The sequence below is a fragment of the Nyctereutes procyonoides genome, unplaced genomic scaffold (assembly GCF_905146905.1).
Source record: "Nyctereutes procyonoides isolate TBG_1078 unplaced genomic scaffold, NYPRO_anot_genome, whole genome shotgun sequence".
Lineage (NCBI taxonomy): Eukaryota > Metazoa > Chordata > Mammalia > Carnivora > Canidae > Nyctereutes > Nyctereutes procyonoides.
The window spans coordinates 3,629,348-3,644,841 of record NW_026575043.1 but is presented as its reverse complement, the minus strand read 5'-3'; the positions used below and the strand labels follow the sequence as shown (position 1 = coordinate 3,644,841).

General features: G+C 38.6%; 1 protein-coding gene across 2 annotated transcripts; it reads right to left on the bottom strand.

Annotated features, from left to right (window-relative positions):
* Positions 1–1,104: 1,104 nt before the first annotated feature.
* Positions 1,105–15,485, bottom strand: TDP2 (tyrosyl-DNA phosphodiesterase 2). 2 transcript variants are annotated; one of them, XM_055323329.1, is made up of 7 exons: positions 15,285–15,484; positions 15,084–15,205; positions 11,380–11,553; positions 10,591–10,682; positions 8,962–9,080; positions 7,248–7,418; positions 1,105–2,434 (listed from the first exon to the last, which is right to left on the bottom strand). In XM_055323329.1, the coding sequence occupies exons 1-7, from the start codon at positions 15,420–15,422 to the stop codon at positions 2,153–2,155; spliced, it is 1,098 nt and encodes a 365-aa protein (XP_055179304.1). In that variant the 5' UTR covers positions 15,423–15,484; the 3' UTR covers positions 1,105–2,152. The 2 variants fall into 2 exon arrangements, 1 of the variants encoding a protein (XP_055179304.1); XR_008664159.1 differs by having other exon boundaries at positions 2,324–2,434; positions 6,966–7,418; positions 15,285–15,485.
* Between the last annotated feature and the right edge of the window lie 9 nt (positions 15,486–15,494).

The following is a 15,494-nucleotide window of genomic DNA, read 5'->3' as shown; positions in this document are numbered from 1 at the left end:
AATACGAGATTCTGAGTTGGCATTTCCTTAAGGGAAGTAAGGTACTCAGAGCTACTATGCTGGAAAAATTTGAGATCCAAAGTAAAAAAATTCAAGATATCACAAATTATTAGGTTCCTAATTCTTGCATTGGTTGGGAATGGTTTAGGGGCACCTGGGTAGTCCCACTCTTGTTGATCTCAGCTCAGGTCTCAATCTCAGGGTTGGGAGTTCAAGCTACTCATGGGGCTCCACACCCAGCGTGGAGCCAACTTAAAAAAAATATAATTAACTTTGTGGGGTGCCTGGCTGGATCAGTCAGTCTCAGGATTGTGAGATCAAGCCCCATATTGTGTGTAGAGATTATTTAAAAATAGTTTTTTTTAAAACGTGACTAATTGTTCCTGTTCACATCAGTTAAAACTGATTTCTTAGATTTTGTCACTATAAACAGTAAATGGAAAACACTTCACCTGAATGCAGTCATATAAATGACGTTCCTTTCAAGGTTTTCAAACAATTTAATTCTTTATTTAATCTAATACGCATTACTATAGATTTTATTTTTATAATTAGCCTTTCACTCATCTAAATTTTTTTGTTGTGTGACATAAGGTATGGTTCTTCTTTTTATATTTTTTTTAAATTTTTTTTTAAGGTATGGTTCTTGCAACAATTGTTCTTCCACATGAATAAGCAATTTATGCCAAAAATATACTTTTTCCTATGTAAATGAGCTATTGCCTCCATAATGTAGGCTAAATATTAGCATTCTCATTTGAAATGATTAAATAAGTAACATATAAATCTCCTTTCCATTGTCACTACAAAGGAAATATATATAAGTTTGGCTTGTCTTTTTTTAGGTGTTTAGTTGTTAATTTTGACACCTCTGATGAAAATGAGGCTCTGTGACTTCTCATTCTTATTATTGCCACTGGCTTTCCTTTTTTTATACTGAGGACATTAATGTGTGCTTGGTAGTTCTGTGGGATGAGAAGCTTCAGAGAAGCTGTTTTTTTCCACACAAAGGTGAGTAGCAGCAGTGGAACCAGAAACAGAAAGCAGGTAAAAAAAAAAAAACTCCAATCCCATCATGGGCACAAAAGCATACTAAACAAACCATAAACAAGTAAAATTATTTATTTAAAGTACATTTCTTTTAAGGGGGAAAAAGTTTCTTTAAAGCACATTTAAAAGTGCTCCTTATCCCTCTCCTGTGAAAATAATTCAATTTTATAAGAAGTAAAATTAAAAAGCTATTCCTCTCTAAACATTTATTTCTCCCTTAGGAAAGAAGCCCAATGCAGCTGTATCACCAACTTTATATCAAGCCCAATTTGCCTCTGTTGGCAACATGAACAGTGACATGTTGACAAACATGAATTTTAAAAAAATAAGGAATTTCAAATCATAAGATTTCATTTATAGCTTACCAATTATGCACCGTTAGCTGACAAAAATAAAGTCTGAATAGGACAGTTGTCATCTACTTAAATGCATATAATCATGGCTTTTTCATTTAAGATTATCCATATTTGTAAAATATAACTAGAAGATCTAATCCCCCACAAACAATAACCTCTTATTTTTATTTTATTTTATTATTCTTTTTCATTTTTATTTACTTAGGATAGTCACACAGAGAGAGAGAGGCAGAGACACAGGCAGAGGGAGAAGCAGGCTCCATGCACCGGGAGCCCGACGTGGGATTCGATCCCGGGTCTCCAGGATCGCGCCCCGGGCCAAAGGCAGGCGCCAAACCGCTGCGCCACCCAGGGATCCCCTCTTATTTTTATTTTTAAAGATTTACTTAAAATAGAAACTATTTGGTACCTGATTTTAAAAATAAAACATAAAGGCTAGCATTTCTGTGGCCCTGCTCGAGAACCAGCTGGTGGTTCTGATGATCTTGGTGGCCTTTTATGAAGAAGTCTCATATTCTGAACAGCAATTATCCTTTCGTTTCAATGAACATCAATATTTAGTTCTGAAATTTGAGGTCACAATCCACAAAATAAAATCACAGTACTGTTTTCTTTTTTTTTACAATGATGTAGTATATTCATTCCTCCATAATAAACCTACCTTTCCAGACAGGTAGAAATTATATTTGCAAAAATCCAGAATAAAATTTACTCGGAAGACATACAACTCTTATCTGAAAAGCATTTCACAAGATTACATCTAAGTTGCACAGAAGCCCCCAGTGATCACTAGGAAATCTACCGCAGTCCAGTTTTTCCAACCCAAGGAGGTCCAAACTTTGGGGAACAATATGGCCACTTTCTGCTGCTGTCCTGAAAAATATTCGATCAAAACGAAGTTTACAAGTAGCAGATATTCCAAGATTAGAGTTCATTTGTGTATCCCATGTATACTGGCAATGCTCAGGTTTGCCTAAGAACTCCCAGACATCCAAAATGTTGCTGGGTAAACCACCACATTTGGTGACCTGAAAAGAAAAAGAAAACTCTTTAAGATTCAGCCCTTTTGCTCCTGAACTAAAAAGGTTTCACTATTACATCTAAGTGCAACATCTCAAATCAGAATGTCACAAATTAATGCACCAATGCAAGATGATATATTAATATTGAATATATTATACATAGCACCTTGCTGTATAGTACTAAGTAGGTAATATGAAAATATCTAGATAGCCAGAGAGGTCTGGAATTTGCCCTTTCTATTCTGTCATAGATTCCTTACTCTGGGTAGCAGATAAAACTTAGAAGGCTGAAAACCCACAGCCTCTGTTATTGCTATTAGTTTTTGAAAAACGTACACAAGTGAAAAGCAGGCAAAACTCTTGGTCTATAAATGTAGACATATACCATTTATTATGATCCCCCCAATAAGGTCAACTGCCTTCACAGTTTCATTTGAAATTTACTATCAAATCTTTCTTCTCCCTCTTCACACTCCATAAAAAACATTTTATTGTGCTAAATACAGGCATACCTTTTATTGCACTTCAGACATTGTGTTTTTTACAAGTTGGTTTATGGCAATGCTGCATTGAACAAGTCTGTTATGTTAGTACAGTTCTTCCAACAGCATTTGCTCACCTCGTGTCACATTTTGGTAATCCTTACATTTCAAACTTTCTTATTATTTGGTTGCAGTGATCTGTGATCAGGATCTTTGATGTTATTACTGTAATTGTTTTAGGGCACCATGAACTCTGCCCATTTAAGAGAGTGAACTTATTAAACGTGTGTTCTGACTACTCCTTGGACCGGCCTTTCCCTCTTCCTTCTACTTAGGTCTCCCCATTCCCTGAGACACAATATTGAAATTAGGCTAATTAATCACGCTACAATGGGCTCTAAGTATTCAAGTGAAAGGAAGAATCACTTGTCTCCCACTTTAAATCAAAAGCTAGAAATGACTAAGCTTAGAGAAGGATGTGTATCTCAAGCCAAGGTAGGCCAAATGGTAGGCTTCTTGCCCTAAGCAAGTTAGCCAAACTGTGAATGCAAAGAAAAGTTCTTGAAGGAAGTGAAAAGTGCCAGTTTGAGTGGCCTAGATAGATCACACCAGCCACAACATTCCCTTAGGCCAAAGCCTCATCCAGAACAAGGCCCTAACTCAATTCTAAGAAGGCTGAGAGGAGTGAGGAAGCTGCAAAAGAAAAAGCTTAAAACCGGCAGAGACTGAAGGAAAGAAGCCATCTCCATAAGGTAAAAGCGCAAGGTGAAGCAGCAGGTGCTGATGTAGAAGCTGCAGCATGTTATCTGGAAGATCTAGCTGAGATAGTTCACAAAGGTGGCTGCACTAAAAAACAGATTTTCAATGTGAATGAAACAGCCTTCTACTGGAAGATGCCATCTAAGATTTCTATAGCTAGAGATGTCAGTGCCTGGCTTTAAAGCTTCAAAGCTCTAAAGCTCTCTTGTTAGGGGTTAATGTAGCTGTTAACTTGTGAAGCCAATGCTTATTCAGCATTCCAAAAATCCTAAGGCCCATAAGAATAATACTAAATCCGTATGGAATTGTTGAATCACTGTATTATACAACTGAAACTTAACACTGTACATCACTACACTGGAATTAAAATAAAAAAAACTTAAGAATAAAAAAGAATTACAGAGACGCCTGGGTGGCTCAGCGGTTGACCACCTGCCTCAGCCCAGGGCATGATCCTGGAGTCCCAGGATCGAGTCCCACATCAGGCTCCTTGCATGGAGCCTGCTTCTCCCTCTGCCTGTGTCTCTGCCTCTCTTTCTGTGTCTCTCATAAATAAATAAAGAAAATCTTAAAAAAATAAAATAAAAAAAGAATTACAATGAATCTACTCTATGTTCTACAAATGGAAAATCAAAGCTCAGATGATGGCACATCTGCTCACAACATGGTTGACTGAACATTTAGGACCACTGTTGAGACCCCCTACTACTCAGAAAAGAAACAAACAAAACTCCTTTCAAAATGTTACTGGCTCATTGACAATGCACCTGGTCACCCAAGAGCTGGTGCAGGTGGAGAATGAAATTAATGTTGTCTTCGTGCCTGCTGACATAGCATCCATTCTGTAGCCCATGGAGTAAGAAGTCATTTCCACATTCAAGTCTTATGATTTAATAAGTACATTTCATAATACTAGAGCTGCAATAGTGATTTCTCTGATAGATCTAAGCAAAATCAACTGAAAGTCTTCTGGAAGGAATTTGACATTCTAGATGCCATTCAGAACATTCATGATTCATGGGAAAAGGTCCCTCTACTAGCAAAAAAGATTATGACTGGCTGAAAACTCAGACGATGGTTAGCATTTTTAGCAATAAAGCTGTTTTTTTTTTTAAAGATTTTTAATTTATTCATTTGAGAGAGAGAGAGAGAGAGAGAGACAAAGACAGAGCACAAGCAGGGGAGAGGCAGAGGGAGAAGCAGACTCCTTGCTGAGCTGGGAGCCTGACTGAGGGCTCAGATCCCAGGACCTACAGGTTATGACCTGAACTGAAAGCAGATGCTTAGCCAAGTGAGCCACCCAGGTGCCCTTATGTTAAAGTATTTTTTAATTAAGACATATACATTGTTTTTTTGGATATAATGCCAGCGCATGCTTAATAGACTCCAGCAGTATAAACATAATTTTATATCCAGCAGGAAACTAAAAAATTTGTTTGACTTGCTTTATTACGATATCCCCTCTATTGTGGAACTGGAACTGAACCCACAATACTTCTGTATGCCTGTATACATACTTACCACATTTATGTGTACAGTTTTATGACACTAAGTACATCCACATAACTGTGCAACCATTACCACCATCCCATCTGTAGAACCTTTTCATTTTCCCATACTGAAATTCTGTACCAAACAAATCCTAACCACCCATTCCATCCTCCCCCAGCCGCTGGTAACCGTAACAATACTCTCTATCTGTATGAATCTGACTACTTTAGGAAACTCATAGGAGGACTTGTAAAATATTTGTTCTTTTGTAACTGGCTTATTTCACTTAGTGTAATGTCCAGGGTTCATCCATATTATATCACACTGTACTTCCTTCCTTTTTAAAGCTGAATATTCCGTTACTTGTATACACATTTTGTTTATCCATTCATCTGTCAACGGTCACTTTGGTTGCTTCCATGTTTTAGCTATTGTGAATAATGCTATGAACTACAGATGTACAGATACCCTGTTTTTCTTTGTTTGGGGTATACACCCAGAAGTGGAATTGTTGGGCCGTATGGAACATATGGAAATTATTTTAAGTTTTAGAGAATCACTACACCATTTTCCATGGCAGCTATACTATTTGATATTCCCATCAGCACTGCATAAGGGTTCTTTTTTTTTTTTTTTTTTTTGTTGCGCATAAGGGTTCTTATCCAAATCCTTACCAACACTTATTTTCTGTTTTTTTGATAATACTCATGCTAATGGATATAACAGAGGTAAAGTAATACTTAATGATGGCTTTGATTTATACTTCTCTAATGACTATTGACACCAAGCATCTTCTCTCATACTTATTGGCCATTTGTTTATCTTCTTTGGAAAAATGTCTATTTAAGTCTTTTGCTCTTTTTAAAATCAGGTTCCTTATTGTAGAAATTCTTCATATAACATCAATATTATATTAATTATATTATAATTCACCTGTCATCTATAGGATTTGCAAATATTTTTTTCATTCCATGGGCTACCTTTTTATTCTGTGATCATGTCCCTTGATGCACAAAAGTTTTTCATTGTGATAAAGTTTATCTTAGCTTTTTTACTTTTGTTGTCTGTGCTTTTAATGTAAGAAATTTGGCAAGAAATCATTGCCAGATCCAACGTCATGAAGCTTTTCCTCCTTGTTTTCGTCTAAGAGTTTTATAGTTTTAACTCTTACTTGTAGGTCATTGGTTCCTTTTGAATAAACTTTTGTGTAGGGTATAAAGTAAGGATACAATTTTGGTTTTTTTGGCATGTGGATATCAAGTTTTCCCAATGCCATTTGTTGCCAAACAGGATTTTTCTTGTAAGCAGATCAGATCAGTTAGGCAACCAAGTACCACAAAACAACTACCATGAAGTCACTGATTTGTAAACAGTACAAATAGTCTGACTTTTTAAAAAAAGTAATCTGTGTACAAGGACACAAATCACAAAGAGAAGCAGAGCTCTATTTTATTTAGGATACTGCCTTCACTTCAGAAGTCCTGATAGGCTTTTGTTTCTCATTTCATTTCTTCCTCTACTCCTGCAGCTTAAAGCAGTGAAACAAACATTTCGATTCACTTCCAATCTGATATGAGTTCAGCCAGATTGGGGGAAAAGGCAAGGCCAGCTTCCACTTAATATGACCTAAGTCTACAGAGGTCCTGAAAAATCCCAACATCTCTCAAATGAATTATGGGGAAAGAGACTGTTTCAGTCCTGGAGATGGTAGTACCAGGAAAAGGGGGTAAAAAAAAGTTGAAAAAAGAAAACTTAGAAGAGATGTAGGGACAACTGTGACGGCCAAATCTTTCATCTGTTCTTACCTTGCAACTCAAGATACTGCAAATAAATTTAAATTTTTTCTAAACTCTTTGTTTTCTCTGTACTCCTCTTCTTAATCAACAAATATTGTTTGGCGTTGTCTGTGTCAGGTGCAATATTTCTGTCTTCCTCCTCCTCCTTCCGCTTCCCCAGTGCCAGGCATAGACCACAGGACAGTATTTACCGTTAAGGTCGCTTACACATTATAACAGCTTTGGTCAAAAGAAAGTTAGTTTCCACAGCAATAATCTGCCCACAAGCACAGAACTGACTTTGCCACTCACTTCGTGATCCCTTAAATTTGTATCTCCTGCAAATATAACTGTAGCTGACTCTGGAGCCTCTTGCATTTTCTTTAGAACCACTTTTAACTGATTCATTCGTTCCTTGGCATGCCCTCTGGTGCTCTCCAAATGAGAAGTCATAAGGCAAAGTTCATTTCCTGATATACTTGCCTGCAACAGGACAGATAATTATAGTTATTAACATTCACTGACCACTAAGGTTGACAATTGATAACAGAATCAACTAATTATTTAATTGATTGGTATATATTTAACAAAGCAAAACTACATTACTCAGCACTGTGCTCACATTTCTAGATCAATGTGTAATGTGCTAATCCTGCTCCCAAAGAAAACTACTTAGCAAGCATCCACTAATACATCAAGACCTACCTCAAACATCACCTCCACTCTAAGGCCTTCCCCAATATCCTCAATCAGTGGCTCCCTCCTCTATATTCCTATAGCGTACTGGAAAGACTATTTTTAAAGTTCCCTACACTGAATTATGGCATAATTATTTCTCTCCTACAAGGTCACGAGTCATTTGAAAGCAGAGATGGTTCTTTTATTTTCTGTTATTACCAAGGGTCTGGCACATAGGTACTCAAAAAAGGTCAATTAAATGAATGAATGAGAATCATTTATCATTTGGAGTTAAGATACAAACAATGCAGGATCTTTTATTATTTAAACAAATTGCCTGCAGAATCAATACAAATTCTTTCACACTGGGCATTCATGACCTTCTATAATCTGGATCCAACCTACTTTACCAACTTCTTTTTACCCTTTTTCATGCCCTCTACCCAAATGAACAGAATGCTCCTTTATACTTAAATATATCCTTTCTCATTTATATACATATATACACACATAAATACATACACAGACACACACACCACACACACATACCCTGCAATACTGCAAAAGTTTGTTATGGTGGTTCTGCCACCTGGACTGTTCTTTTTTTTTTTTTAACCTGGACTGTTCTTAATGCTTACATCTTACGTATTTTTCAGTGCTTAATGCAAATACAAATTCTCTCATGAAACTTCCACTGAACACCTAGCTAATAAGAAAAGGCGTAACTGTGTATGGCAATAGCTAACTGGACTTACTGTGGTGATCATTTTGCAACATATACAAACATCCAATCATTGCACTGTATTCCTAAAAGTATATACTATTGTGTCAATTATACCTCAATTAAAAAAAAACAAAAACCAATCTAGCTAAAAGTTATCTCTAAACTTCCATTGCACATCATTATACTTCCTCCAGTAGCATTTATGCCTTTCCTTTATTTTAGTTACTTTATACTACAATCTCTCCCTTGCTACTCTATAAACTATGACAGTAAGATCTTTTGATTCATTCTTATAAGTCTCACAGAGTATAACACAGTACCTACCATATACAATGCATTTAGGTAAGAAAAAAAACACTTTAGAAAGCAAATGTTAACTGTTAGTAAATTCTTAAACATTCTTAGGGAAATACCTAATCAGGATTTTACGTTTACAAATTTGTATTTGAAATTTGTGTAAAAAACGTAATTTACAATGTTCTTTAAGACTATTTAAAAGAAATGTAGAAGAGACAAAATTTTCTCTAACAGCAATTAAAAAAAAAGATACCACAATGAAACTGTAAGAAACAACTCATTCTTAAAAAAAAAAAAAAAAAAAGTCAAATTTTAAAAATTACTTACATACACACACAAAAGGTTTCTCATCATTTTTGTATTTGGAAAAGGGATAATCTCTTGGCTTTTAAATTTCACTCTCGATTTCTTCAACATTATAGCTGTGAAATATCCCTCTTCATGACCTTCAAATGTTTTTGGAAAAGAATTTAGGCTGAGAAGTCAAGAGTATTTGCCGTTTATCACAAGTTCCCCTATTGAAGGTTTTATAACAGGTACAGATACTTAGACGGATCTGAATCTTCCAAGTAAACTATTATTTCAAAATAGGTGAAGATGGCTGAGTTCCTATATTTATCTGCCCCTTCCCTAAATGTAGCTGTATGTATCAAAGGAATATAAAAATAAAAAAGAATTTACATAAGTGCCAAAAACAGTTAATGATGCCAGTATTGAATAAGAAAATTTGAGAAATTTCTGACAGATTAGATGAGACATAACACTGAGCCAAACTAACCTGCATTTACTTCTCATTGTGCAAGAAACACAGAAAAATTACAATAAATGAATAAAAAATTTAGAAAGGTATAAAAGGAGGAGAAAAAAGAACAGAAGTAGATGGACAGTGAATAAAAGTTTCCAACTGTTTTCCAGAGAACAAAGTAGCTGAAGAAGTGGAAAGTGGTTTATCAGAGCAGAAGGGAGAAACAAGGGAAGGAAAGGGAGGGAGGGCCAAGGAGGCTGGCTGGCAGGCTAGGAAACTGGCAGTGTGCACAAAGGTGGGGGAGTAGGAGGGGGACAGAGGGGGAGGAAAGGAGAGATGGAAAGTTTTCCAGAACTGAACGTCACAATCCTCCAGTTTGAAAGTTCCTACCAGGTGTTCAGCACAATAAATGAAAAACAAACAAACAACAACAACAAAAACAAACCAAACGAATACAAAACTCCCAATGAAAGGAGGAAGTAAATCAAGAAGGAAAAGCATGGGATTCAGAAAACAAGAAAGTTAAAACAGAAGAGAGTCAAAAAGAATCCCCAAGAGAATGCAGGAAAGTTGTGTCACAAAGACAGAAAGAGACTGAGAACCCTCTCCTTAGCAACTGTGAATTTAATAATAGATCAAAATTAAAATCACATACTACATAAAAGTGAAAGTCAAAGAGAACATGGGATTTAACCAACTATTATGGAATGTAGCCAGTGTGTGGAACATTAAATGCACTCAGGAAAAACAAAATAGATGTAAAGTCAAATTACTGTTGAAGGCAAAAAGCTAGGAAAAAAAACCCCAAAATCAGTTAAAAGGAATAAAGACGACTTTTTGAAAAAGTATAGTCAAGATGCAATTATCACATTAAAATTTTTTTTTGGTAAAGTTAATTTATTAAAAAATTTAAGTGTGATAAGTGGAGTCAGTTTTTTTTCTCATAAAGTTAATTTATTAAAACGACTCCAGATCTCAAATTTTGGCAATTTATATTTTCCTGAAACACCATCCATTTCTAACACTCATCACATATATTAAGCTATCTGACATATTTCCTACGGTGTTTCTAGTATCCTGTGTCTGATTAGCTTTTCTCAAACTTTTTTTATTTTTCTTTTTCCTTGTGTGTTCTCCTACAGGCTAACCTTGGTTTATCTCTTTCCTTGACTGTTCTCCAAAGACAAAGACAGTAACAGGAAAATCGTTACCTGTAATAATCTCGTAACTACATGCTCTCTTCTTTAGGTAGCTACAATATGGGGGAATGACTTCCTGTAGAAATACCACATCTGGACTGTACCTAATTCAAAACATCAATTTATGATAAATACCAGGCATACTATTTCATTTGCTGCCATCTAGATTAGCAAAATACCACAACATAAAAGAAACATAAAACCCGCTAATATTCCATGTTTATACTGATCTTTTTTATAAAATGAGAAAGACCTGTGCCATTTAACAAATACTGTAAAGATCAAATTAAATAAGAAAAAAACATACATCATAACACTTTAAAGTGAAAAGACTGGAATCAGTGGCAACAGAAATCAGTATACTGAGAGCCTACAAGGGTCCTAGTCTCCATTAGATGCTTTACAAGTTATGAATCCTCATGAAACAGTTGTCCATGATGAAGAAAATAAGCTGCAGAGAACTGCAGTGGTTCACACAAGGGATTACAGAAGGTCACAGAGCCAGCGTGTAACAGATACAGATCGTTTTGGTAATCTTATTTTCAGGAAGCAATAATTACGAAGTTTTTAGGTAAAGCAGTGCTAGAGGCTTCTAACAAAAACTTAAGTGTTCCTTCCCCACCTCTATCCACACTTCTGCTCTCAGAGGCACTCTCCATTCTTTTACATGTCATTCTGAGAGCTAGATTTTGAACTCAGATCAGGTTCCAAAGCCCATAACAACCTTGACTGTTACCCTCTTTGTAGATAGGTAAGCCATGTTAATCATGTTATCATTGAACCTAAGTTAATAATACTTACAAAGTTAAGTAGGAACACACTCCTCGAGCCCTCTCTTGCAGATTGTTTAGATCCAATCCATCAACATTCCAGGTAATGAAAGAGAACATGCTGCCATCTTCTTGCTGAATCCCTTCAGACATACTGGTTTTAGAACTAACGGAATCAGTTGTCTCTTCATTCGTTAAGTCAACACTGGCAAAATCACAATGAAACACAGCTCTGCAAATCATCTATGAACTGATTAATTTTAAATTATTTTCTAACTACTTATAGCCTTCATTTTACAAATGAATTTTAAAAGAACCCTAAAAGTATCTCCCTATAGAGGAGCAGAAGTCATACAAGTAAGGAAAAACAGATTCTTACTGTGTTACCCAAATGTTTGCTCACTTATATAGTTAGAACCAACTCAATATGCCTCAGTGACATGTGTTACTAAAATGATTTTGTAAACTATGATCCAAAATTAGACCATGTAGTATTAAGATGCCCAAATTTGGATTTATTTTAAATCTATGAAATGTATGAAATACATGAAATAAGATCTCATGTGAATAACAGCTGCAAATTCTTCATTAGTCCTCTCATTGAAAGATGAAGTCCAAAACCTCTCCCCCTGGATCTGGACCTTAATGACTTGCTTAATCAACAGAATAAGGGTGGAAGGAAACCCTGGGATTTCTGAGGCTTGGTCATAAGAAACTTTGCAGCTTTTATCTCAATCTTTTGGAATGTTCTCTCCTGAGATGTCACACAAGAAGTCTGACTACCCTGCTGGAGGCCACATCCACAAGATCCAATGTAGGGTCCTGACACCACCGCACACCGGCCCCACCAAGGCACAGATATTTGAGTGGAGAGACAAACCATTATTAAAAGGTGACTGTTAAGCAGTTATATACCATACATAAATTTAAGAAATAGGTTTTTGTATTTAGAACTTTATATTCATTTCAGGCACACATGATTTAGTATTTGCATACACTGTAAAGTGACCACAAATCTAGTTAACTTATTATTTTATTTTGAAATAATGTGACTCTCAGTAAAACACTAAAAACAGTAAAAAAAAAAAAAAGAAAGAAAAGAAAAAAGTTAACGTTTCACTTACTAACATTTACTTGCTTGGCTTTTTTTATTCTGAAATGTTTGTATGTATTTCCTACAAACAAGGACAGGCTAATATATATAACCAGCATTACTGGATGTCAGAAAATTATCACTGATACATTATATAATTTTAAGATCTATTCAAATTTTGCCAATTGTGCCCGTAATGTCCCAGTTTTTGATTCTACAGTAGTTGACTCCTAATGGTCCAATGTTCTGCCATTAATCAACTACATTTTTTCTGTGGAACTATTTCAGGGAATCTAACTTTTCTGTTCCAATTTCTCTTTTTCTTTTCTTTCTTTTGTTTTTTAAGATTTTATTTTTAGGGATCCCTGGGTGGCGCAGTGGTTTGGCGCCTGTCTTTGGCCCGGGGCGCGATCCTGGAGACCCAGAATCGAATCCCACGTCAGGCTCCCGGTGCATGGAGCCTGCTTCTCCCTCTGCCTGTGTCTCTGCCTCTCTCTCTCTCTCTCTCTCATTCTGTGACTGTCATAAAAAAAAAAAAAAAAAAGATTTTATTTTTAAGTAGGTTCTACTACACCCAACATGGAGTTTGAACTTACAACCCCAAGATCAAAAGTTGCATGCTCTAGTGACTGAGTCAGCCAGGCAACCCCAGCACACACTTTTATTTATTTATTTTTTTAAGTAGGTTCCACGCTCAGCATGGTAAGGGGTTGAACTCACCACCCTGAGGTCAAGAGCCTCTGTTCCAATTTCCTTGCTGGTTACAATTCAGCAAAACAGAGGAATTTGGAAGGAAACAGAAACACATCACAGGCAGGTATGGGAACACAGCTAACCCTGAGGAAGAGCAATCAAGGCTTTCTCTCCATCTGACTCAACTTCCCTGGTTCATTCTCCCTCTGCAGAACAGCACTGTCAGCTTTCTCCCACAAGTACTAGATTAACACGTTACAGTTCCAGCTCCACAGGGAAGATTCAGACTGAACTCTCTTCAACCTAAGCTCCAAGTCCCAGGAGAGAGGATGTGACTGACCAGTTTGAGTTAGGTGAGTATTACAAGGAGGCAGAGCTCTATCACTAGAAATGGGGGGAAATTCTAGGCAAATAGGGAAAGGAGTCTAATGAAACGATCTTCTTACTGGTGCAGCTGAAAAGATCATAGGAAGAAAAGTGTCTTCACTATGAATAGTTAACTCTACAGGCTGCTCATGTATCTGGGAGAACTTTATATACATTTATTGAGAGCTTATTAGATGCCAAAATTCATACCAGACTTTGGGAAATTAACAATATACAAAACAGATGTCGATTTCACTAAATTACCCATTTAGTGGGAGTTTGGTGGGAGACAAAATATTAAACAGCAGGTATAATATAAACTAAGTTACTATGACTGGGATCGTGCAGGATGCTAAAAGATTACCTATGAGGGAAAACCCACCCACACTTGAGAGACCAGGGAAAGCTTCTTGGAGATAAGTCATGTCTAAGCTGGCCCTTAAGATAGATAAATACTACTTAGCATGGAAGGAGTGGAAGAAAAGGTTCTAGACAGAGGTAATAAATGATGTGGGACACAAAGACAAAAGAAAAATTAGATTTCCTCACAAACTGCAGCCCACCAACAAGTCCTTAACACAGAGTGACCATCCTCTAGAATTCCTTTGGAAACTTCCTTTATCTCTAAACCTCTCAAGACACCTCTTGGCAAGCACCTGAGTGGCTCGGCGGTAGAGTGACTGTATTCCGCTCAGGTGGTGATCCTGGGGTCCTGGGATCGGGTCCCCATCGGGCTCCCTGCATGGAGCCTGCTTCTCCCTCTGTGTCTCTCATGCATAAACAAATAAAATCTTTTTTTTTTTTTTTAAGATACATATTGGCAATCATCCCCACGGCCCCTCCCCCCCGTCCCAAGCATATCACCCACCTATATAAGTCTGAAAGGTCTCATGACTGTGAAGGTAATAAATGACTTTCTCCCAACAAGAGCCACTCCCCTCAAGGTCCTGGGAACCTTGGTTCCAAAATTCCTTAAAAACTTAACGCTCTCCCTAAACCCCTCTCAACTTGAAAGTATGTAATGGGCCACTCCTCAGGACCCCCGTGCAGCTCTTCCTGCCCGCGGGTCCTGTCCCTGTGCTTTGGTGAAACTACCTTTTTGCACCAAAAATGTCTCAAGAACTCCGTCTTGACCATGGGCTCCAAACCCCAACCATTTCCTGCATCAATAAGTATCTTTACGAAGCAGGCCAGTCAGGAGAAGACGCCCACTGGAGAAAGCCAAAGCTTGAGTCCCTGTAACTTCCTGGGTAGGAGAGCTGGGCAGCTGACAAACCGCAGATGTGAGGCATCTGGCCGTTAGGAGCAGCACAGCTGGAGCTGGGGACGCAGCTGTGCACTGACCGCGAAACGAGCATTCGGGTTGGCCGGCGGGGAGGGGGAATAGATGAACGACGCAGGAAGCCAGGAGCCCTCCAAGTTGCCGGTCCACAGCAGGCTCTGCCGCCCTCATTCACGCCCAGGCGCTCGCAGCCTCCCTCTGCGCGTCAGTTTTCCGTCCCGGACTGCAGGTCAGAGGGGGGAAGCCCCCGGCCCCGCGCGCCCCAGGCCCCGCGCGCGCGCCCCCAGCCCCCCCCCCTCACCAGGGCTGCGGCCCCGCCGCGCTCTGCGGGCGGCTCTGCGGGCGGCTCTGCGGGCGGCTCTGCGGGCGGCTCTCCGCGGCGCTCTCCGGCACCGGAGGCTCGAAGTAGGAGTTCAGCGCCCTCTGGAAAACACAGGCAGCGGTGAGACCTGGGCGCCCCCGGGACCGCCGCACACAGGGGGAAGAGGGCAGCGAGACCTACTTCCATCTCCCAGTCGTTCTCGGACAGGTAGCACTGAGCCTCGGCGGCGTCGCACCGCGCCACCGAGGTAAACTCCACACACAGAAGCCGCCGCCTCTTCACCTCGGGCTCGCCCTCCGGGTCGCTCGGCCGCTCCATCCGCTCGCCGCGGGCCCACCACGCCCCTCACCGGGGCAGGACGCCCAGCGCGCGGCTCTGCGCAGGCGCGCC

Coding starts and splice junctions, on each gene's coding strand:
- TDP2 (XM_055323329.1), bottom strand. CDS start 15,422: ATGGAGCGGCCGAGCGACCCGGAGGGCGAGCCCGAGGTGAAGAGGCGG. Junction 10,683..11,379: donor GTGTGTTCCTACTTAACTTT/GTAAGTATTATT, acceptor GTTTTGAATTAG/GTACAGTCCAGATGTGGTAT. Junction 2,435..7,247: donor CAAATTTAAGGGATCACGAA/GTGAGTGGCAAA, acceptor TTTTCTTTTCAG/GTCACCAAATGTGGTGGTTT.